General features: G+C 42.8%; 2 protein-coding genes across 3 annotated transcripts in view; both read left to right on the forward strand.

The window, feature by feature from the left end:
• LOC106602231 (rho GTPase-activating protein 7) overlaps positions 1–5,052 on the forward strand; it is a 173,152-nt gene extending 168,100 nt beyond the window's left edge. For both annotated transcript variants that reach the window (XM_045716410.1, XM_045716411.1), the window contains 3 exons: positions 124–341; positions 951–1,124; positions 2,772–5,052. In XM_045716410.1, coding sequence (XP_045572366.1) covers positions 124–341; positions 951–1,124; positions 2,772–2,871 — 492 coding nt within the window. In that variant the 3' untranslated portion in view covers positions 2,872–5,052. The remainder of the gene's footprint in view (positions 1–123; positions 342–950; positions 1,125–2,771) is intronic.
• A 7,905-nt stretch (positions 5,053–12,957) lies between these two features.
• LOC106602233 (uncharacterized) lies at positions 12,958–22,940 on the forward strand. The gene is made up of 5 exons (XM_014194748.2): positions 12,958–13,064; positions 13,310–13,391; positions 13,571–13,864; positions 16,804–17,124; positions 22,036–22,940. Exons 2-5 carry the CDS (start codon positions 13,340–13,342, stop codon positions 22,467–22,469), a joined length of 1,101 nt encoding a protein of 366 aa, XP_014050223.1. The 5' UTR covers positions 12,958–13,064; positions 13,310–13,339; the 3' UTR covers positions 22,470–22,940.
• Positions 22,941–23,603: the final 663 nt, after the last annotated feature.

Raw genomic sequence — 23,603 nt, forward strand, 5'->3', positions numbered from 1 at the left:
GTTAGCATTAGCATCCAAGCTGTTTCCCCAAAAAACATTGTTGCCCTTAAACTCGTCAATAAAATATACAGATGTTTTTACAAAAGCATTAAAAGATGATCTCTTTTGTTTTCCAACTCTTAGGTCCACGACGGCTCGCCGCTGCGCCTGTGGAAGGCGTCCGTGGAGGTGCCTGCGGGTCCTGAGGAGGTGTTGACGCGGGTCCTCCGGGAGCAGGGCCGCTGGGACGAGGACCTGATGGAGAGCCGCGTGGTGGAGACGCTAGGCGATCGCACAGAAGTGTACCAGTACACCAGGAACAGCATGGCCCCCCACCCCACCAGAGACCACCTCGTGCTCAGGTAGAAGATTAAGGATCTCCCTACACTCCAGAAGGGTTCTTCAGCTGTCCCCATAGGAGAACCCTTTTTGGTTCAGAGTAAAACCCTTTTTGGAAAGGGTTCTACATGGAACCCAAAACGGTTCTACTTGGAACCAAAATTGTTCTACCTTGAACCAACAATATTTCTTCAAAGGGTTCTCCTATAGGGACAGTGTAAAAATCTTTTTCGGTTCTAGATAGCACTTTTTTCCTGAAGACTGTACCTACCTTCCCACTCCTTGTATATCCCCTTCTTGTGTTTGTCTCATTCATCCATTATTTCTTTCCTTCTTTCATTATTCTCTTCCTCAATGGTATAAAACAACTCTCTCTCTGTCTCTCTTCCTCATTGGTATAAAACAACTCTCTCTGTGTCTCTCTTTCTCTCAATGGTATAAAACAACTATCTCTGTGTCTCTCTTTCTCTCAATGGTATAAAACAACTCTCTCTGTGTCTCGCTTTCTCTCAATGGTATAAAACAACTATCTCTCTGTCTCTCTTTCTCTCAATGGTATAAAACAACTCTCTCTGTGTCTCTCTTTCTCTCAATGGTATAAAACAAGTCAAACTGTCTTCTCTCTGCTTCAGGACGTGGGTGACAGACCTACCTAAGGGAGCGTGTGCGTTGGTGTGTACCTCAGTGGACCATGACGGGGCAGCGTTACTGGGCGTGCGGGCCAATGTGCTCACCTCACGCTACTTCATCGAGCCATGCAGCAGCAACAAGTCCCGCCTCACACACATCTCCAGGGTCGACTGCAGGTGAGTCAGCTGGAACGGAACCAGTAGAAACAGTAGAATAGAAACAGTAGAATACAACCAGTAGAATAGAACCAGTAGAATAGAACCAGTACTACTCATCTAGTAGAACCAGTAGGATAGAACCAGTAGAATAGAACCAGTACTACTCATCTAGTAGAACCAGTAGAATAGAACCAGTAGAATAGAACCAGTACTACTCATCTAGTAGAACCAGTAGGATATAACCAGTAGAATAGAGCCAATAGAATACAACCAGTAGAATAGAACCAGTAGAATAGAACCAGTACTACTCATCTAGTAGAACCAAAATAATAGAACCAGTAGAATAGAACCAGTAGAATAGAACCAGTACTACTCATCTAGTAGAACCAGTAGAATAGAACCAGTAGAATAGAACCAGTACTACTCATCTAGTAGAACCAGTAGAATAGAACCCGTAGAATAGAACCAGTACTACCCATCTAGTAGAACCAGTAGGATAGAACCAGTAGAATATAACCAGTACTACTCATCTTGTAGAACCAGTAGGATAGAACCAGTAGAATAGAACCAGTACTACTCATCTAGTAGAACCAGTAGAATAGAACCAGACCAGTACTACCCATCTAGTAGAACCAGTAGGATAGAACCAGTAGAATATAACCAGTACTACTCATCTTGTAGAACCAGTAGGATAGAACCAGTAGAATAGAACCAGTACTACTCATCTAGTAGAACCAGTAGAATAGAACCAGTACTACTCATCTTGTAGAACCAGTAGAATAGAACCAGTAGAATAGAACCAGTACTACTCATCTAGTAGAACCAGTAGAATAGAACCAGTACTACTCATCTAGTAGAACCAGTAGAATAGAACCAGTAGAATAGAACCAGTAGTACTCATCTTGTAGAACCAGTAGAATAGAACCAGTAGAATAGAACCAGTACTACTCATCTAGTAGAACCAGTAGGATAGAACCAGTAGAATAGAACCAGTACTACTCATCTAGTAGAACCAGTAGAATAGAACCAGTACTACTCATCTAGTAGAACCAGTAGAATAGAATCACTACTACTCATCTAGTAGAACCAGTAAGATAGAAACAGTAGAATAAAGGGTAGACATGCTCAACTCTGAACTAAAATGTTTAAGGGAACTAGAGGAGAGCTTTAAATCAAAGTAAATCTGGTCTGATGCTAAAACATCTCCTCTCTAAATCAAAGTAACTCTGGTCTGATGCTAAAACATCTCCTCTCTAAATCAAAGTAACTCTGGTCTGATGCTAAAACATCTCTCTAAATCAAAGTAACTCTGGTCCGATGCTAATACATCTCTCTCTAAATCAAAGTAACTCTGGTCTGATGCTAATACATCTCCTCTCTAAATCAAAGTAACTCTGGTCTGATGCTAAAACATCTCCTCTCTAAATCAAAGTAACTCTGGTCTGATGCTAAAACATCTCCTCTCTAAATCAAAGTAAATCTGGTCTGATGCTAAAACATCTCCTCTCTAAATCAAAGTAAATCTGGTCTGATGCCAAAACATCTCCTCTCTAAATCAAAGTAACTCTGGTCTGATGCTAAAACATCTCCTCTCTAAATCAAAGTAACTCTGTGAGCCTGGTCTGATACTAAAAAGGTGTCTCCTCTCTGTCTCTCTGTTTCCAGGGGTCGGTTCCCAGAGTGGTACAACAAACTGTATGGACACCTGTGTGCCAGTGAGGTGGTGCGGATACGCCAGTCCTTCACCACCCAGATGGATAAGTGAGGGGCAGGCAGCTCCACTTGACTTGGAGACAAAAGTCACAAGAAGGGGCGACACCCTGGACCCCGATAGACTCTCTATCCACCCCCACCTCACCCCCTAATTCGCTACAGCCCTGATGGCGCTGTTGACAGACAGACCCTTGTGTCCTGGACAGAGAGACTTTGAACAGACTTTGTCGTCATCCGTAGACTGTCATCAACGACCAGGTGGTGTTACTGCCTCCGAGGGGTCACGCAAGGACTGGAACGGACATGGACCCTCAAAGTTCTTTCAGAGTTGTGTTATGGTTCTTGTGCTAGGTGGTGCGTTGCGGGCGGCACGACCAAAGTAAATGTGTCTGAAATGGAAGTATGGTGTCACTCATCCAACAAGCATAATACCTTTACAGAGAGGATGTGACATCACTGTCAAAGGATGTGATGTCACTGATAAGTAAAAAGAGAATCTATAGGGGAGGGGGAGCTTCTGAGAAGAGAGAAGGTTAGCGCGTTCGTGTGCGTGTGCGTGTGTGTGTGTGTGTGTGTGTGATGAATGGTTGATTAATTAGACATATTTCATGCACTGGCTCCCAGCTGCAATATAGTGTGTATATACTATATCCTGCACCTGTTCATGTTGCTTTTTCCTGTTTCCTCTGTGTGTGCGTGTGCGCGTGTGCATGTGTGTGTGTGTGTGTGTGTGTGTGTGTGTGTGTGTGTGTGTGTGTGTGTGTGTGTGTGTGTGTGTGTGTGTGTGTGTGTGTGTGTGTGTGTGTGTGTGTGTGTGTGTGTGTGTGTAAGTCTGCGTGTGTGTGTGTGCGTGCGTGCATACTCGTGCACAAGTGTTTTTATCCTGTTACAGCAGAGGCAATGTCCACAACATTGTTTTCAGGAAGATACTGTATTATTCGACGGATGGATGAATGGATGGATGGATGGATGGATGGATGGATGGATGGATAATATGGGCTAACAGTTGTGTGGATGTATAGAAAATATGCAATATCTGAGTTTGTATTGATAAGTGGGGTATGGTGAGTTGATATTTGGTGAAATGACATTAAGGAAAGCTAGTATACAGTGGGTTTAAAGGATGGAACAGAAGCAAAATGGTGGCTGGAACACCAATTGGTTGATAGGGTTAAAGTCGCCCCAAAAACTAAAATGGAGACTTAGATTTTGATGGACCAAGCTTGAAGAAAGCAGACAGTCACAGAGCATTTTGATTGATTCCACTGCTTAAAAGAGCACAGAATACACAACAATCAGTATGGCTTGGATTCCAAAAAGGCCGCCATTTGTAGGCTAAACATTGATGAAAGGAACACTTCCAGTTATTACTTTTGTAGTATATTTACATTTTAGTCATTTAGCAGACGCTCTTATCCAGAGCGACTTACAGTAGTGAATGCATACATTTCATGCATTTTTATAAATTTTTATAATTTTTTTGTACTGGCCCCCCATGGGAATCGAACCCACAAACCTGGCGTTGCACACACCATGCTGGCGTTGCAAACACCATGCTCTACCAACTGAGCCACAGGGAAGCCCGTACCATGTACACAAGTGCAGTCAAGATAGTCTTCTGCTTCACAAAAATAAACCCGGGGGGAAAGAGAAGCAGAAAAGAAGAGAAGAAATGAATAGAAAACAAAGCAAAGAGAAGGCCCTTTTATAAAGGTGTGGGATTTTACAGGTTTTACTGTAAATAGAGGAGGAGAAAGTGCAGAGAATGTTTGTCTGGTTTAAAGAAGGAAAAATAATCTATATGTGCAAGTTTCTTTTCTGTCTGTCTGTCTGTCTGTCTGTCTGTCTGTCTGGGTTACCTTAAATGAAGTATAAGACTAATAGTAACCAAGTACACCTTCATCCGGGCCGGATTTAGGCCCCGTGTTAAAACCTATACGTTCTCTGTTCAGTGTGTGACTAATTTGCTAAGCCATTGTGTTGTATTGTTAAACGTGTGTGTACATTATTTGTATGCCGTCAAATATGAGTAACGCATGACAATGACAGTTAATTTAAAAATATATTTATACCTCAGATATTTTTTTTGTACCATGTTTATTTTATTGTAAATGTTACGCTTAAGTTACAGAAATTAGAAATGTGTTTTATATTTTCTATTATTAATATTATTTCTGTACAGATTAATCACAGTCATGTGCACTATTAAATGTATTAAACAAAGAGTGTTGGCTTAGTGGGGTCATTGGCTGGTGTTCAGAAATGTTGAGAGTTCAGGTGGATTGGAGTTGACTTGGTTTCTGATGTCATTTAAAATGATAATGCACTTTACAATGGTCTCATGTAGGCTGCCCCCCAAATTGGCTACAGTATAGTAGGACTGTAATAGTGGTAAAAGTGCCCCTCTAAGGTTTTTCGGGCCAAAGGAGTGCCATAAGCAGTACACCATTACCCAAACATTGGTTTGGTAGTAATTCTGAACTATCTTATCATGGCTCTGATAGTTTGTTTCTAAATTCTTTCTCAGAAAGAGAGCTTAGCCTAGGGTCATACTGTACCCTGCCCCTGGATCTCTCTCTCTCTCTCCCTTCCTCTCACTCCCTTCCTCTCTCTCACTCTCTCTCCCTGCCTTCCTCTCTCTCTCTCTCTCTCTCTCTCTCTCTCTCTCTATTTCTCTCTCCCTTCCTCTCTCTCTCTCTTTCACTCCCTTCCTCTCTCTCTCACTCTCTCTCCCTGCCTTCCTCTCTCTCCCTCTCTCTCTCTATTTCTCTCTCCCTTCCTCTCTCTCTCACTCCCTCTCTCTTTCACTCCCTTCCTCTCTCTCTCCCTCTCTCTCTCTATTTCTCTCTCCCTTCCTCTCTCTCTCTCTTTCACTCCCTTCCTCTCTCTCTCGCTCTCTCTCCCTGCCTCTCTCGCTCCCTCTCTCTCTCACTCTCTCCTCACAAACAACATGTACAGTAGAGAGAGGGGAGGCCAGAGAAAGAGCGTGAGCCAGAGAGAGAGTGAGAGAGGTCCGGAGAGAGGTGGACAGGCAGCAGGCGGTGGCTTGCTTGGTACATAGATGGTGATCTCACTCACAGTCCGTCTTACATAACTGGTTCATATGGCAGGGGTGGACAAAGGGTCTGTTGTGGCCACAGCTGGAGGGGGTGGACTGTCACAGGGTCTGAGGCTGGGCAGAGGGGGGGTCGGACCCCCCTACCGTTCCTCTCACATGCCGTTCAAGCCAGCAGGGGCCATCTGTGGGCTTGAGGCGGGTGGGGTTGGTGCTTTTTCCCACCACACACACACACACACACACACACACACACACACACACACACACAGGGCTCTCAATGGGCAGCTCACACACACACACACTGAGCTCTCACTGGGCAGCTCACACACACACACACACACTTACTGTATGCGTTTTATGTACACATTCTCAGAGACACACGCACATCCTCAAATGCTGTATGAACATGTTGATTCTACACACATTTGGTGCACACAGGCATTTGATACACGTGTGTTGGATCAATGCAGTGTAAAAAAAAAAGTGTATTAATTTATGATAAGGCAACAGGAGTGGAAGAAATGTTACATACACATAGGGCGCATCCTTTATTGCACCCCTATGGGCCCTGGTCAAAAGTAGCGCACTAAATAGGGAATAGGATGCCATTTGGGATTCTGCCACACACTATGCCTTCACAGGAGCACACACGTGTACTGTACACAGAGGGATTAGCCACACATACAGTACAAGAACAGAAGTGGCATGCACAAACTTGCTTGAACACCCACATACGCTGTACTCTAAATCTAGATAATGTGCAGATATTATACAGCACAGAGCAGCACATTCATTCCTTCTCAACAACTACCCTCAGTCACGTGGACAACAAGAGCTTTCCACATTCTCTTCTGAAGGGTTTCTATGGAACCAGAGATAAAATAGAGCTTCCAACTCACACACACAATTGGCCGGAATTGAAATGGAACTTTAACAAGGCAAGTCAGTTAAGAACAAATTCTTATTTACAATGACAGCCTACCCCAGCCAAAACCTAACCCAGACTTCGCTGGGCCAATTGTGAGCCACCCTATGGGACTCCCAATCAGAGCCGGTTGTGAAAAAGCCTGGAATCGAACCAGTGTCTGTAGTGACACCTCCAGCACTGAGATGCAGTGCCTTAGACCGCTGTGCCACTCTAGGGACACAGTCAGCCTCTTGCTAATCGAAGGAAAATTATGAAACAGAGCAGAAAGATAAATGATACTATGTTTTTTTTCTTGGTACATTTTTGGATGCTTCCCTTGGCAGCCATGAATACACACCACTGCCTTGACCCAGGGTTTAACATGTTCACTGAAGCTTTAACCTTGACCAAGGGATTAACATGTCCACTGAAGCTTTAACCTTGACCCAGGGTTTAACATGTTCACTGAAGCTTTAACCTTGACCCAGGGTTTAACATGTTCACTGAAGCTTTAACCTTGACCCAGGGTTTAACATGTTCACTGAAGCTTTAACCTTGACCCAGGGTTTAACATGTTCACTGAAGCTTTAACCTTGACCCAGGGTTTAACATGTTCACTGAAGCTTTAACCTTGACCCAGGGTTTAACATGTTCACTGAAGCTTTAACCTTGACCCAGGGTTTAACATGTTCACTGAAGCTTTAACCTTGACCCAGGGTTAACATGATCACCGGGTGGTTTCCCTTGATGGTTATGAATCACACATACAGTATGTTCCTGCCACATGGTTGAGAGGACCTGGGAGTCATGGGCTGCATCTTAAATGGAACCCTATTCCTTATATAGGGCACTACTTTTGACCAGGGCCCATAGGGAATAGGGTGCCATTTGGGACGTAACCACAGTAGCTCTGTCTGTGTAGATGGCCTGATTACAAATGCATGACAAGCGCATGAGACGTTTATTGTTGTGACAACAGGAATTGTCAGTGATGAAGACATGGTATGTGTCAACATGAAGAAAAACATGGCTTGCATGAAGGTTGTCTTAAAGTTTACATAATAATATTATAAGACATTCTATGGCTCTAATGCACATACACAGATACACACACAAGCATGCACACACACACAAACACACACACCTCCCAGTGACTTCACATCCCAAATGTGGCCCACCTGGCCCTGATCCCTCTCTCCCAGCCAGCTCTCTGCTGGATGGCCACACAGACTAGTGGTTTTACAGTCAGTCTGTCTGGACATGGCATCTGAATGGCTTCTCTGTGGGCAGAGACTTGAGTCATAGAGAGCGCAGAAATTCAACCTTAGTAAAACATTAGTTCAACATTGACAAATTTTCTTTGAACCACCGTTTGACTATTTCAGGCCCTTAAGCATAGAGTCAGACCATCGTACAGTATCATCAACATGGAAAGACACGTCCCAGATTCAAAGACAACCACATAGCCCAGAGGTTATTCAAAGCTCAAACACGGTTGTCGAGGTACACAGTCAGCACAAGTAGTCATAGCCTTCCACCGAGACTGTAATTGGTTGAATGAGGTGAGTGATTTCCTGGCGGTAACAAATGTTCCCCAACAGGTCCTCTGCGGATAAGAGTTACCACCACTGGGGTAATATTGATTTCTAACTGAGCAAGGGTTTAAGGAGTGAGGCTACACTACCATCTAGTGGTCGTTGTAAGCAACTACAAGACCCCGACACCAGTATGATCCAACAAAATGTGCTGAACAAGTTCAAGTCAGAACATGATGTCTGATTCAAAAGGTTATCATACTTGAAAATATAAATAATTGCGTTATCACTATTATCAATAACGGTCATATTTATGATTAAACTGATTTGGAGGACTCATGAAAAAAATTATGAAAATCCTATATCGTATCATCTCTATCCTTTATTATCGCAGCAAATGCAGACTGCCCAAAACTACTGCATTACAGCTGTAGACTTATCATATAGTTATCAACTTAGGATAGTGCCTAAGCAACACACCAAGTAGGAAAACCCTAGATATGGCATTAGAGACAATGCCATGATAATCATTTTGCCAAAACATTGGACGTATATAGAATACAGTCCAATTAGATGATTTTTATGTGAGAACTATATTTTGTATATCTTTTGTTTATGCATTCATTCCTTTTCGGTTCAGTTCCTTTGACACTTAGGAAGTGATAGAGCCATAAACAAAGTCCCCAGACAACCATCACTTAGTGCCACAACGCCGCTCATTGGGGAATGAATGTAATTATATATATTTCATGAGTGTGTGTGCGTTGTTAACATCTGCCTAAGTTACTGCCCAGATCTTCCAGTCTGGACGACGGGTCCGGAACGGCGACCCCAAATCTGGACACCCACGGCCTATCCTTGTGGCGGCATGCCCGCTGTCAGAGAGACTACCAAGGTAAACCACCAGAGGAGGGGGACCGCAACGGCGATCACCAACCAGGACATCCCCTGGCCCTTCCTGGGGTACTTTGCAGCTTCCAGGGAACCTACCAAGGTAAACCACTAGAAGAGACCGCAACGGCGATCACCAACCGGACATCAACTGCCCATCCTTGTGGTGGACTGCTCCGCTTTCAGAGAAGCCTACCAAGTTCGACCACCAGAGGGGACTGCAACGATGATCTACAAATGGGACATCACGTGGTCATGATTTTATGTTGATTTGTAACTTGCAGGATAAACAAGATCCAAACCACCAGGGGGGGTATGTCATGACATTGCCCTCTTTGGGTACAGCGAGCACAGTTAAACCCCCCTCCCTCTGCACCAGGCCTTTTCTATGCACCATCCCCCTACCTACCTCCCCCTACCCAGGCTGCTGTGGTCAGAAGGCGGTCGTAAATTCCAAAGGGAATGTCCTGCCTCACAGGCCACAGTTTTGAGACAGAATTGTTTCATAGAGAGACAAAGGAATTCTTCCACCTCACCGGACGGGGGAACCGAATTACATTTATGTTCTGGAGAAGGTATAAAAGATCGGTGAAGAATCCAGCTACAAACTGGTCTGCTTGGTACAATTTTATGAAACTCATGAGAGACAATATTGCCATATTACCATAACAATGTTTATATAATAGCCTCAGCTATGGGACTTATATCTAAATGGTTGTATAAAATGTATTAATAAGGATAAAGCTATTAGGAATATGTTGAGATGCTATGTACTGATGTTAATGTGAGAGAATTGTATTTCTGTTCAAAGCTTAACTAAGTCATCGGCATGCCCCCAGGGACACAGACAGGACAAGGCGTCACGTGACAGCCTTTTCTACGTTCAGTATATGAATCCCCACCCAGGGTTTCTTTCTTTAGACCAGCTTACCTCGAGAAGAGAGGGCCAAGGTTTGACCATGTATTCCTCTACTGAACTTTAACCATACCACGTGGTTAAACTTTTAGACTATCGATACCAACAGAATAATAACAAGTCTTTGATATTAATTACTAGTCTGCAGCTAGAAATTCAGTATCATTGAACACGAAGACCGACGAAACATCCATTCTATAACGACATTAATGAATGTCGCTTTGAAAGATCCATTCTAACCAAGAGAGAGAGAGAGAGAGAGAGAGAGAGAGAGAGAGAGAGAGAGAGAGAGAGTGAGAGAGAGAGAGAGAACTCTACAAGAGGACGAAACTCTCCAACAAAGATCACGATGACACACTGAGCGTAAATATATATATTGATTGCAATTGTTTTCTGAATGAGTGAGCGTTCATGTGCAAAGGATTAGCATATCAATTGTTAATATTTATCAACTCTGTAGTGTCTTCTCCGCTGCCCCCACCCCCCTTGTTTGTTTAACAAGCCGCCATGCCGGTTTAGCCCACTAGGGCACATTCCTCTACCATTGCTTTGTAACGATACCTACTGTTTTGTATGCTTTCTGTGAATTACTTAGTTTAGTAAATAAATTATTTTAAGACAATTGATGTATGGATGACTTAGTGAAGACTGGGTTCGTGCAGATAACAACAATTTACAACATTTGGAATGAGACTGACGCGAGGTAAAAATAAGTAATTAAATCAGAAGACTCATAGGTCAGATATTATGATATCTGGAAAGTTATATTAGGAAAATTATAACTTTGTAATCTGAATATTTTCCTTGGTGCCCCGACCTTCTAGTTAATTACAGTTACACGATTAATCAGTTAATCGCGTAATAATAATTACAGAGAGTTATTTGATAAAAATAAGTCTTCGGTTTTAATGATGCCTAAAGACACGACACCGTCATTGTAAATAAGAATTTGTACTTAACTGACTTGCCTAGTTAAATAAAATGTGGGCATTCCTGCATCTGCAGGAACCCCTCTTTATAACTCTACTGTACATTTTTAAGCTAGGACATGAAGGAGGCGGGGGGCGCTCCAGTACAGTAGGTGATGCACAATAACGTTTGATGCCAACCACCAACAAACAACAACAACAACAACGGTAGCTAGCTAGCCGTACACCGGTAGACAATGTCCTTCGCCCCCAGCAATGTTTTCACGCAGTTCTGTTAACGGTGAGGGCAGGTGTTGGGCAAGCGGGAACAAAGGACACTGTTTACCGGTGTCAAAACCCCACCCCCCAGGAATGCCCCAAATTGCAGGCGGCAATCAGGAGTTTTTAGGTTCCTGGGGGTCTGGTTTGACACACTCGAATTACATGGGCAGAGGAAAGAAAATATTGAATGTGATGCGTTGCCTGTCCGGAATAGTGTGGGGGGCAGATAGAACGGCATTGGAAATTATATATATAGCTCCGTAAAGGTCATCACTGGATTATGGAAGTGTAGCATGTGGATCAGCATCTCAGACATCTTTTTTTTAAAAGCTAGATGTAATCCAGGCCCAAGCCCTAAGAATATGTTGTGGAGCACTCAGGACCTCCCCGGTGGCAGCGATGCAGGAAGAGTTGGGAGAGATGCTGTTACAGTTAAGAAGACAACAGCTAACCATGACATATTGGGTAAATCTAAAAGGACATAAGGTCACACATCCTACAAAAAAAGTACTACTTGAGTGCTGGGAGCATGAGCGAAGTCTGAATACAAGCTTTGGGTGGATAGGTAATGGCATGGCTAGAGAGATTGGGTTATTTTGAAGGAGTTTAGCCTCTCTGTGGTTTTCCTGCTATCCCACCTTGGTTGTTCCCTCGGCTAGTAATAGATCTAGGGCTGCTTGAGAGGCTAAGAGATGTTGAGGAAGGAGTAGATTCAGTTGTGTAAGTGAACATTTAAGAACACAGAACTATGCTTTCTTTAATATAGTCACAGATGTATCTAAGGACCCTAAAACAGGCAGGACAGGAGCAGCTTTTAGTGTTCCTGAGTTTAAGGTGGCAGTGACGAAAAGAGCAACGGGTCATTTATCTGTTTAGACAATGGAGATGGCCATACTCTTGGCTGCAGAGTGGGCGGAGGAGGTGAGGATGACAGGGTAGTCATCTAGTCTGACTCCTGTGCAGCACTGATGAGCTTAAATTAATTTGTGTCTCAGCAGACAGGATGTATTGTATGAGGTTTTGCAATGCTTGTATAAGGTGAAACAGATGGTGGTAGTTGTGATGTTCCTCTGGGTACCAGCTCATGTGGGAGTAGAGGGGAATGAGGAGGTGGATGTTATCACCAAGCAGCCTCTTAAACATCCTAATGTTGAAATGGAATTGTCAATCAGTAAAGCAGAAGCCAAGGGTTTATGAGAACAGTGGTTAAAAATGTAAAAACAAATGGCAAGAGTTGTAGAACAGGGAGGGAAAGGGATGACACCTGTATAATATCTAGGAAAATGTGGGGGCCAGAGATGTCCTCAGGCCGAGAGAGATGGGAGGCAAGTGTAATCACAGGGCTGAGACTGGGAAACACAAGGCTCAACAGGACATTGAAATACATCCGAGTGGGTGGTGTGATCATTGTCAGGAGGAGATGGAGACAGTGAAACATGTTCAATTTCAGTGCCAGCAATATGGGAGGGAAAGGTGGAGATTGTTGTTAGATTTAAGGAGTAATGGGGTTGAAGAGCCAATATTAAGTGAACTACTGTGGAAATCTTCAGGGGGTGTAGTATTTAATGATGTATTTCGCTTCCTTAGGGAGATGAGAATAAGGGTAGGATTTAGACCTTCCTGTCTCTGGTTAACCCTCCAGTCCAGTTGGTGGCGGTAATGCACCTTTAAAAATCCAATGAAGAAGAAGAAAACAAAAGTTTTTATTTCGGGACAACCAACGCTCTTGGAGAAACAGCTATAGTTTGGTAAATTAAGTATATTCGATTGAAAATCAGTTTGTTTCGGGGTCTGGGTTGGAATAGGATACTTGTTTCTTAAATAGTTTGTAAGGTGTATGTGATGAATGAACGTTGTTTTAATGGACGGCTGTAGTCTGTGAAGAGAACGTTAGCAGTAGTGCACACCGTAGCAAACCACAGCAAAATTTAGGCTAAATAGTTTTAGACATAACAACAATAATCCACATCTTAAAATGATTTCAATTTCACAGACGTTGAATCCTGGGGCAGTAAAGCACAGCATGGGTTGGAAACTCTTCTACTGTGTTTTTATATTGATGGTTGGCCTTCTTGGTACGTTTTTCATTTTAGATAGCCTATGTTCTTTTTGTGTGAACTGGCCTCTTGATCAACATCATTGAGTGTGTTCACTGTATTAGCCTAATGTCAAATATGTTGAGGATCTAGTTAGGCTACAAATATGTAAACCTAATAATCCTTGTATTTATTTTGCTTCCCGACCGTTTCCACAGAATGCCCCTCGATCGGTAATGGTATCATTCTTAAAACTGTGAATTTGAAGCACTCTGTCACTCTCCCTTGCAATGCAACCTGTGACATTGGCATCGTTTGGAGGATTGTGGATGGCCAGGTCGTTGCCAAGATTGATCAAGGAAAACTTACTGAAGGAAAGACCTTTGAGAAGAGGGTGGAAATCAACAAAGACCTCTCTCTCACAATATTCTCTGCGGTGTACAATGACAAGGGCTCATATGAGTGTATCTGTCAATTGCGTACTGTTGCAGATGTAAAGCTAGATGTTCTGGGTAAGTTGAAGAGACATGGTGAAACTTTACATATTGAATGTTGACTGGGAACAAGAACTATGAGCTACTAGCTTTACTCAGGGATTTGAAGAGTTTATTTCCAAAATGCTATAACCACCAGTTTTTTCATAAGAAATGACTGGTTATGGGAACCTTCAAGTGTGTGTAAAATATTACTGTTCTCAGATTTTTGTCCAAAGATGTTTATGAAAATTTATTTTTTGCAAAATGCTATATATCCATTGTTTATCTCGAATGGAATGTTCCTATCCTGTGTATTTGACAGTGATATGTGATTGTCTCGCCTACACCTAGGTATCTTAAAGGGATACTTCCGGATTTCAAATCAAATTTGATTTATCACATACACATGGTTGTTAATGTTGTTAATGCGAGTGTAGCGAAATGCTTGTGCTTCTAGTTCCCGACCATGCAGTAATATCTAACAAGTAATCTAACCTAACAATTTCACAACAACTACCTTATACACACAAGTGTAAAGGAATTAATAAGAATATGTACATAAAAATAAATGAATGAGTGATGGCCGAACGGCATAGGCAAGATGCAGTAGATGGTATAGAGTACAGTATATACATATGAGATGAGTAATGTAGGGTATGTAAACATTATATAAAGTGGCATTGTTTAAAGTGGCTAGTGATACATTTATTACATCAATTTTCCCATTATTAAAGTGGCTAGAGTTGAGTCAGTATGTTGGCAGCAGCCACTCAATGTTAGTGATGGCTGTTTAACAGTCTGATGGCCTTGAGATAGAAGCTGTTTTTCAGTCTCTCGGCCCCGCTTTGATGCACCTGTACTGACCTTGCCTTCTGGATGATAGCGGGGTGAACAGGCAGTGGCTCGGGTGGTTGTTGTCCTTGATGATCTTTTTGGCCTTCCTGTGACATTGGGTGGTGTAGGTGTCCTGGAGGGCAGGTAGTTGGCCCCCGGTGATGCGTTGTGCAGACCTCACTACCCTCTGGAGAGCCTTACGGTTATGGGCAGAGCAGTTGCCGTACCAGGCGGTGATACAGCCCGACAGGATGCTCTCGATTGCGCATCTGTAAAAGTTTGTGAGTGTTTTTGGTGACAAGCCAAATTTCTTCAGCCTCCTGAGGTTGAAGAGGTGCTGCTGCGCCTTCTTCACCACGCTGTCTGTGTGGGTGGACCATTTCAGTTTGTCCGTGATGTGTACACCGAGGAACTTAAAACTTTCCACCCTTACCACTACTGTCCCGTCGATGTGGATAGGGGGCTGCTCCCTTTGCTGTTTCCTGAAGTCCACGATCATCTCCTTTCTTTTGTTGACATTGAGTGTGAGGTTATTTTCCTGACACAACACTCCGAGGGCCCTCACCTCCTCCCTGTAGGCCGTCTCGTCGTTGCTGGTAATCAAGCCTACCACTGTAGTGTCGTCTGCAAACTTGATGATTGAGTTGGAGGCGTGCATGCAGTCGTGGGTGAATAGGGAGTACAGGAGAGGGCTGAGAACGCACCCTTGTGGGGCCCCAGTGTTGAGGATCAGCGGAGTGGGGGCGGCCCGTCAGGAAGTCCAGGACCCAGTTGCATAGGGTGGGGTCGAGACCCAGGGTCTCGAGCTTAATGATGAGTTTGGAGGGTACTATGGTGTTAAATGCTGAGCTGTAGTTAATGAACAGCATTCTCACATAGGTATTCCTCTTGTCCAGATGGGTTAGGGCAGTGTGATTGCGTCATCTGTCATTGGGGCGGTAAGCAAATTGGAGTGGGTCTAGGGTGTCAGGTAGGGTGGAGGTGATATGGTCCTTGACTAGTCTCTCAAAGTACTTCATGATGATGGAAGTGAGTGCTACGGGGCGGTAGTCATTTAGCTCAGTTATCTTAGCTTTCTTGGGAACAGGAACACTGTTTATCTGCTTCCCCAGAGTCTGATGAGCTTGTGGATACCATTTGTATGTCTCTGTGTCTGGTATGAAGAAGTCAGAGGTAGTTTCGCGAGCCATTGCTAATTAGCATTAGCGCAATGACTGGAAGTCTATGGGTATCTGCTAGCATGCTAGCACATACTGTACCAATAGACCATGCTAGCAGATACCCATAGACTTTCAGTCATTGCGCTAACGCTAGCTTGCGCTAACAATAGTTAGCAACTTCCTTCAAACTGCATGCAGAGACATACAAATGGTATCCACGAGTTCATCTGACTCATTGCCAAAATCTCGAAGTATTCCTTTAAGATGAATGAGCTCACTGTAAATTGCTCCGGATAAGAGCATCTGCTAAATTACTCAAATGTTAAATTGAAATTTTTTACGTACAGATCTCACATTGCTGTATTGAATTTTTATTCATTTAAACATTGATGTCTAATTTATTTGTATATTGTTTTATTAAAAATAGTATTTTGTTACATTTGACTGTAAAACATAGTAGTACTACTTATTTCTCTGAGAGGAGGATATATAGCATTTTGCCAAAAAATGATTTCTCTCTGAAATGAAACCATCCAGTGATAGATTTTAAACAAATACATGTGTCATTGAACTACCCCATGCCACGATTACATAGTGAAAAATCATACCAATATCTTTCATAATTTAAAATTACAGTAAAATCTCATTTACCAACATTTCTGAATCTGGATATATAGCGTTTTGGAATGAATATCTTAATTTATGGATTTGCAAACTTTACATACTGTTGATTTGTGTTTTAGAGTTGTGATCAATGATCGTAATATAATTCTGTTCTTTATTTGTGTCTATTCATCTCACTTCCCTCATCCTCCTCCTTTTGGCTTTCATACTATTCTATCCTTAACCCCCCCAGCACCTTCTCTCTATTCTCCCCCTAGTCTGTTAATTGTCATACATTCCATGTAGACCTATATCTAATCCAATTGCTTTCAAAATTGCACACCATTTAAGGCCAACCCCTCCTTCCTCATCCAACAGTCCCGACAGAACTATCAGCTCACGTCGGAGATAATGTCACACTTCCCTGCTATGGCTTGACCAATAAGCAGGCAACCGATGGTGAGATGTATGTCCAGTGGGAGAAAGATGGACAGACTGTCCTGAAGATTGACCCGACCAATGCTACCTATGGCCCTGGATTCATTGACAGGACATCAGTGACCAGGGATGGTTACATAGAGGGTGACCTCTCCCTCACCATCACCAGTGTACACTCATCTGACCAGGGGACTTACCTGTGCTTCTTCAACCATGATAGTAATCCAGGATATCCACATGGAATCACTCTCACTGTCAAAGGTGTGATGCCTATTGAATGCATTTCTCACCTAAGTGTTGTATTTAATATTCACTTTTTAATGTATAGACATTGCCTTATTATTTTACATTTTAGTAATTTAGCAGACACTTTTATCCAGAAGAATTTACAGGAGCAATTAGGGTTTATTACCTTTCTCAAGGGCACATTGACAGATTTCACCTAGTCAGCTCAGGGAATTGAACCAGCAACCTTTCAGTTACTGGCCCAACATCTTAACCTCTAGGCCACAGATAGAACATTGAGACAGGATATGTCACTGGATGTATAAATGTGAAGCATCCGCTTGGCGTTTCCACTCTACCAAATGTGGTAGTGAGAAGAAGCCCACTGGCGGTAGAAAATGGAACGAAATAGATTTTGGCTGACATTCTGCAAATGTTCTCATCAATGAAACATTTGATCTCAATAACGTTTTCTGTTCCCAAAACTAAAATATGTTATGAACAGAATGGACTGAAGTTTGTAGACATTACCCTTTGCAAAAGTTTTCAAAAATCGCGTTGTTTAGAATAATTGCAAAGGCAAATTGAGTTATTGCACACGCGCACTTCACAGAGTAGGCATTCCCTAACGGAAATATGCAGATAATGCTAGAACACGCCAATAGGATCTCGCTAGCTTGTGCTTGGCTCTGCCCCCCTCCTTGCTTGTTCTGCCCGTTATGGCTCATTTGGTCCCATCGGAAACGACAGGCTGTGGGCTATCTTGGTTTAGTTACAAAAATCTTTCGCCTAAAATGACATACCCAAATCTAACTGCCTGTAGCTCAGGCCCTGAAGCAAGGATATGAATATTCTTGGTACCATTTGAAAGGAAACACTTTGAAGTTTATGGAAATGTGAAAGCAATGTAGTAGAATATAACACAATTGATCTGGTAAAAGATAATACAAAGTGTTGTATCAAGACTGCCCAAATGTGCCTAATTTGTTTATTAATAACTTTTCTTGTTCAAAATTGTGCACTCCCCTCAAACAATAGCATGGTATTCTTTCACTGTAATAGCTACTGTAAATTGGACAGTGCAGTTAGATTAACAAGAATTTAAGCTTTCTGCCAAAATCAGATATGTCTATGTCCTGGGAAATGTTCTTGTTACTTACAACCTCATGCTAATCGCATTAGCCTACGTTAGCTCAAACTTCCCATGGAAGGGATACCGATCCCAAAGACGTTTTTAACCAACAATGCAGTTCAAGAAATTTCGTTAAGAAAAGATTTACTAAATAAACTAAAGTAAATGTTTTTATTAAAAGTAACACAATAAAATAACAATAACGAGGCTATATACAGGGGGTACCGGTACCGAGTCAATGTGTGGGGGTACAAGTTAGTCGAGGTAATTTGTACATGTAGGTAATGGTAAAGTGATTATGCATAGATAATAAACAGTGAGTAGCAGCCTGTTTGGCCCTCCTTTTCCTGTAGTCCACAATCAGCTCCTTTGTCTTGCTCACATTGAGGGAGAGGTTGTTGTCCTGGCACAACACTGCCAGGTCTCTGACCTCCTTCCTATAGGCTGTCTCATCGTTGTCTGTGATCAGGCCTACCACTGTTATGTCGTCAGCAAACTTAATGATTGTGTTGGAGTCGTGCTTGGCCACACAGTCGTGGATGAACAGGAGGGGACTAAACACGCACCCCTGAGGGGCCCCAGTGTTGAGGATCAGCGTGGCAGATGTGTTGCTGCCTACCTTTACCAACTGGGGGCTGCCCGTCAGGAAGTCCAGGATCCAGACGCAGAGAGAGGCGTTTAGTCCCAGGGTCCTAAGTTTAGTGATGAGCTTTGTGGGCACTATGGTGTTGAATGCTGAGCTGTAGTCAATGAACAGCATTCTCACCTAGGTGTTCCTTTTGTCCAGGTGGGAAAGAGCAGTATGGAGTGCAATTGAGTTTACGTCATCTGTGGATCTGTTTTGGCGGTATGCGAATTGGAGTGGGTCTAGGGTTTCCGGGATGATGGTGTTGATGTGAGCCATGACCAGCCTTTCAAAGTACTTCATGGCTACCGACGTGAGTGCTATGGGGTGATAGTCATTAAGGTAGGTTACCTTCGCTTTCTTGGGCACAGAGACTATGGTGGTCTGCTTGAAACATGCAGGTATTACAGACTCGGTTAGGGAGAGGTTGAAGATGTCAGTGAAAACACTTGCCAGTTGGTCCGCACATGCTCTGATTTCTTATAAGCGTCCGGATTAGTGTCCCGCTCCTTGAAAGCGACAGCTCTAGCCTTTAGCTCAGTGTTGTCCATGTTGTAATCCATGGCTTCTGGTTGGGATATGGACGTATGGTCACTGTGGGGACGACGTCATCGATGCACTTGATGCATTGATGAAGCCAGTGACTGAGGTGGTGCATTCCTCAATGCCATTGGATAAATCCCGGAACATATTCCAGTCTGCGCTATCAAAACAGTCCTGTAGCGTAGCATCCGCGTCATCTGACCACTTCCGTATTGAGCCACTGGTGCTTCCTGCTTGAATTTTTGCTTGTAAGCAGGAATCAGGAGGATATAATTAGGGTCAGATTTGCCAAATGGAGGGTGAGAGAGGGCTTTGTATGCGTCTCTGTGTGTGGAGTAAAGGTGGTCCAGAGTTTTTTTTTCTTCCTCTGGTTGCACATGTGACATACTGGTAGAAATTAGGTGAAACGGATTTTAGTTTGCCTGCATTAACCTCTTACATCTAGACGTTCCGCTAGCGGAACACCTGCTCCAATATCCAATTATGGGCGTGGCGCGAAATACAAAGTCCTCGAAAATCCAAAAACTTCCATTTTTCAAACATATGACTATTTTACACCATTTTAAAGACAAGACTCATTTATCTAACCACACTGTCCGATTTCAAAAAGGCTTTACAACGAAAGCAAAATATTAGATTATGTCAGCACAGTTTACAGCCAGAAATAATCAGACACCCATTTTTCAAGCTAGCATATAATGTCACAAAAAACAAAACCACAGCTAAATGCAGCACTAACCTTTGATGATCTTCATCAGATGACACTCCTAGGACATTATGTTATACAATACATGCATGTTTTGTTCAATCAAGTTCGTATTTATATCAAAAACCAGCTTTTTACATTAGCATGTGACGTTCAGAACTAGCATACCCACCGAGAAACTTCCGGTGAATTTACTAAATTACTCACGATAAACGTTCACAAAAAACATAACAATTATTTTAAGAATTATAGATACAGAACTCCTTTATGCAATCGATAGCTTTTTGGTGAAAGCACATTTTGCAATATTCTGAGTAGATAGCTCGCCATCACGGGCTAGCTATTTTGACACCCACCAAGTTTGGCCCTCACCAAACTCAGATTTACTATAAGAAAAATTGGATTACCTTTGCTGTTCTTCGTCAGAATGCACTCCCAGGACTTCTACTTCAATAACAAATGTTGGTTTGGTTCCAAAGAATCCATAGTTATATCCAAATAGCGGCGTTTTGTTCGTGCATTCAAGACACTATCCGAAGGGTGATGCGCCCGACGCGTTTCGTGACAAAAAAAATCTAAATATTCCATTACCGTACTTCGAAGCATGTCAACCGCTGTTTAAAATCAATTTTTATGCGATTTTTCTCGTAAAAAAGCGATAATATTCCGACCGGGAAACCCTGTTTTCGTTCAAAGACGAAAAAATAAAAACATGGTGTCGGCTCGTGCACGCGCCCCCAGTCTCATTGTTCTCTGATCGACCACTATCCAAATGCGCTACTGTTTTTCAGCCATGGCCTGCAGAGTCATCATTCCCCTTTCTGGCGCCTTCTGAGAGCCTATGGGAGCGTTAGAAAATGTCACGTTACAGCAGAGATCCCCTGTTTTGGATAGAGATGATCAAGAAGGCCAAGAAATGGTCAGAGAGGGCGCTTCCTGTTTGGAATCTTCTCAGGTTTTGGCCTGCCAAATGAGTTCTGTTATACTCACAGACACCATTCAAACAGTTTTAGAAACTTTGGAGTGTTTTCTATCCAAAGCTAATAATTATATGCATATTCTAGTTTCTGGGCAGGAGTAATAATCAGATTAAATCGGGTACGTTTTTTATCCGGCCGTGAAAATACTGTCCATAAAAAGTTAAAAGTCCCCGGCTACTAGGAGTTCCTCTTCTGGATGAGCATTTTCTTGTTTGCTTATGGCTTTATACAGCTCGTTGATTGCGATCTTAGTGCCAGCATGGGTTTGTGGTGGTAAATAGACAGCTATAATAGTATAGATGAGAACTCTCTTGGTAGATAGTGTGGTCTACAGCTTATCATGAGGTATTCTACCTCAGGCAAGCAATACCTGGAGGCTTCTTTAATATTAAACATCGCGCAGCAGCAGTTATTGACAAATAGACACACACCCCCGCCCCTCGTCTTACCAGACGTAGCTGCGCTGTCCTGCCGATGCACGGAAAACCCAGCCAGCTCTCTGTTATCTGTGTTGTCATTCAGCCATGAAACATAAGATGAAACATAAGATATTACAGTTTTTAATGTCCCGTTGGTAGTATAGTCTTCATCGTAGATTATCCAGTTTATTTTCCAGTGATTGCACGTTAGCCATTAGGATGGACGGTAGTGACAGTTTAGTAGATGTAGTGTTAGTGTAATAATTCAAGAGAATCGTATTTAGTCATGGCAGTCTTGCTGTTGTCTATTGTTGTCTGCGTTAGTTGAGATTATAAACTGGGTGGTTCGAGCCCTGAATGCTGATTGGCTGACAGTTGTGGTATATCAGCCTAAAATCAGCCCTTAGCCGTGGTATATTGGCCATATACAGAACCACACCCCCTCTGGCCTTATTGTTTCAATGTAATATTGTCGTCATATCCCTTATATTGCTCCCACTAACACTGCTGTTTTGTATCTTTTTGTGTCTGTCTTTCTCTAGAAAACCGTTTGGAGTCTCCGAGTGAGACAACTCCAACGAGTGAGACAACTCCAACGAGTGAGACAAATGGTAGGAGTAGGTGGCCATTAGTGGGACCAGTATCTCTAGTAGTAATTCTAGTCATTTGTGTGTTAGTGATGATCTGCAAGAATAAGCAGAGACCTCCAACCATTCTCTACACAAACACTGGAACAGAGGATAACGCAATGGTTGACCAAGGACATCTTTCCACCGAGGAGACCCCTCTTCCTGTTCCAGTCCAGGAAAGCAAACCAGTGATCACTGACAGCCAGAAGAGTTCCGATGATCATCCTGATGAGCTCCCTGTCATGAGCAAGGAACGCACAGAGGAGGAGGACCTCCATCTCCCCGTGGCTGAAAGTGGGACACTGCTAGAGCAGAAGAAGAGTAACACGGAGTTGAGTTATGTTTGAAATACATATGTATTTGCTAAATGATTTAAAGAATGTTTTCTATATTTATGTTTATTTTATCAAATGGAATAACTACTATTGTTCACAAAGTGTAAACCTGTGTCAACTGTTTTGAGCCACTGGCGCAAGCACCTGTAATTTTTGTAGTGATTGTCATTCCGAGTCTTTTCGGTGAGCCGGACTTTTGGCACTGTTCATGTAAAAGAGCCGGACCATTTGACTCCCAAATGGCTCTTAGTTCAAAATGCTTAAACATCGACCTAGAAGCATGAAAAAATGCAAATATCTAATATAAAGCCCCCAATCTAGCTACCATTGTGTCAGATCTGGCCAAATTATTAGATGTCCTGCAAAACAATGAAAGATTTTTTTACGTACTGAAAAAAAATCAGCATGGACCAGAAGAGGACTCACCTTCTTTTGAATTATTTTGTCATTTATCTGCGGAAACAATAAATAGCTCAAAAAGGAGTAGTAGCAGTATGTAAATCAGGGAGACAAATTAACAACCCTTTCACCAATCTGATTCGGTTCCGTCAGAAAGAGACGTTAATTCGCTTACTACCCAAAGCTAAGAGCCAATTTGTGCTTGATCCGAAAATGTGGTCTGAGGTGCCCTATGGATGGTGTGACGGAATTGCGGGCCCCTGGAGCCACGCAGAGGCCAACTTGAGCTCCATACCGCATCGCCATGGCCTCTCAAATGTTGTAACAATGCAGAGGACATGATTGGTTGAAGGTAGGTGAGGTCGGGAGGTCCTGTATAAACATAAACTCCCTTCCTTGACAGTTGCACCATTGAGAGCATCCTGACCAATTGCATCACAGCCTGGTATGGCAACTGCTCTGCATCTGACTGTAATGTGCTACAGAGGATAGTGCATACAGCCCAGTACATCACTGGGGCCAAGCTTCCTTGCCATCCAAGCCCAAAAAATTGGCAGACTCCAGTCACCCAAGTCATGGACTGTTTTCTCTGTTACCGCACGGCAAGCGGTACCAGAGCATCAAGTATCGGACCAAAAGGCACTTTAACAGCTTCTATCCCCAAGCCATAAGACTGCTGTACAATTAATCAAATGGCCACATTATTTTATTGTGTTACTTTTTATTATTTTTTACTTTAGTTTATGT

This window comes from Salmo salar, chromosome ssa04 (genome assembly GCF_905237065.1).
Source record: "Salmo salar chromosome ssa04, Ssal_v3.1, whole genome shotgun sequence".
Classification (NCBI taxonomy): Eukaryota; Metazoa; Chordata; class Actinopteri; order Salmoniformes; family Salmonidae; genus Salmo; species Salmo salar.

Excerpts from the sequence above, each read along its gene's own strand:
- LOC106602233 (XM_014194748.2), top strand. The coding sequence starts at position 13,340 with ATGGGTTGGAAACTCTTCTACTGTGTTTTTATATTGATGGTTGGCCTT. Across the intron at positions 13,392-13,570 it reads ATTGATGGTTGGCCTTCTTG|AATGCCCCTCGATCGGTAAT; the intron begins GTACGTTTTTCA and ends CCGTTTCCACAG. Across the intron at positions 13,865-16,803 it reads TGTAAAGCTAGATGTTCTGG|TCCCGACAGAACTATCAGCT; the intron begins GTAAGTTGAAGA and ends CTCATCCAACAG.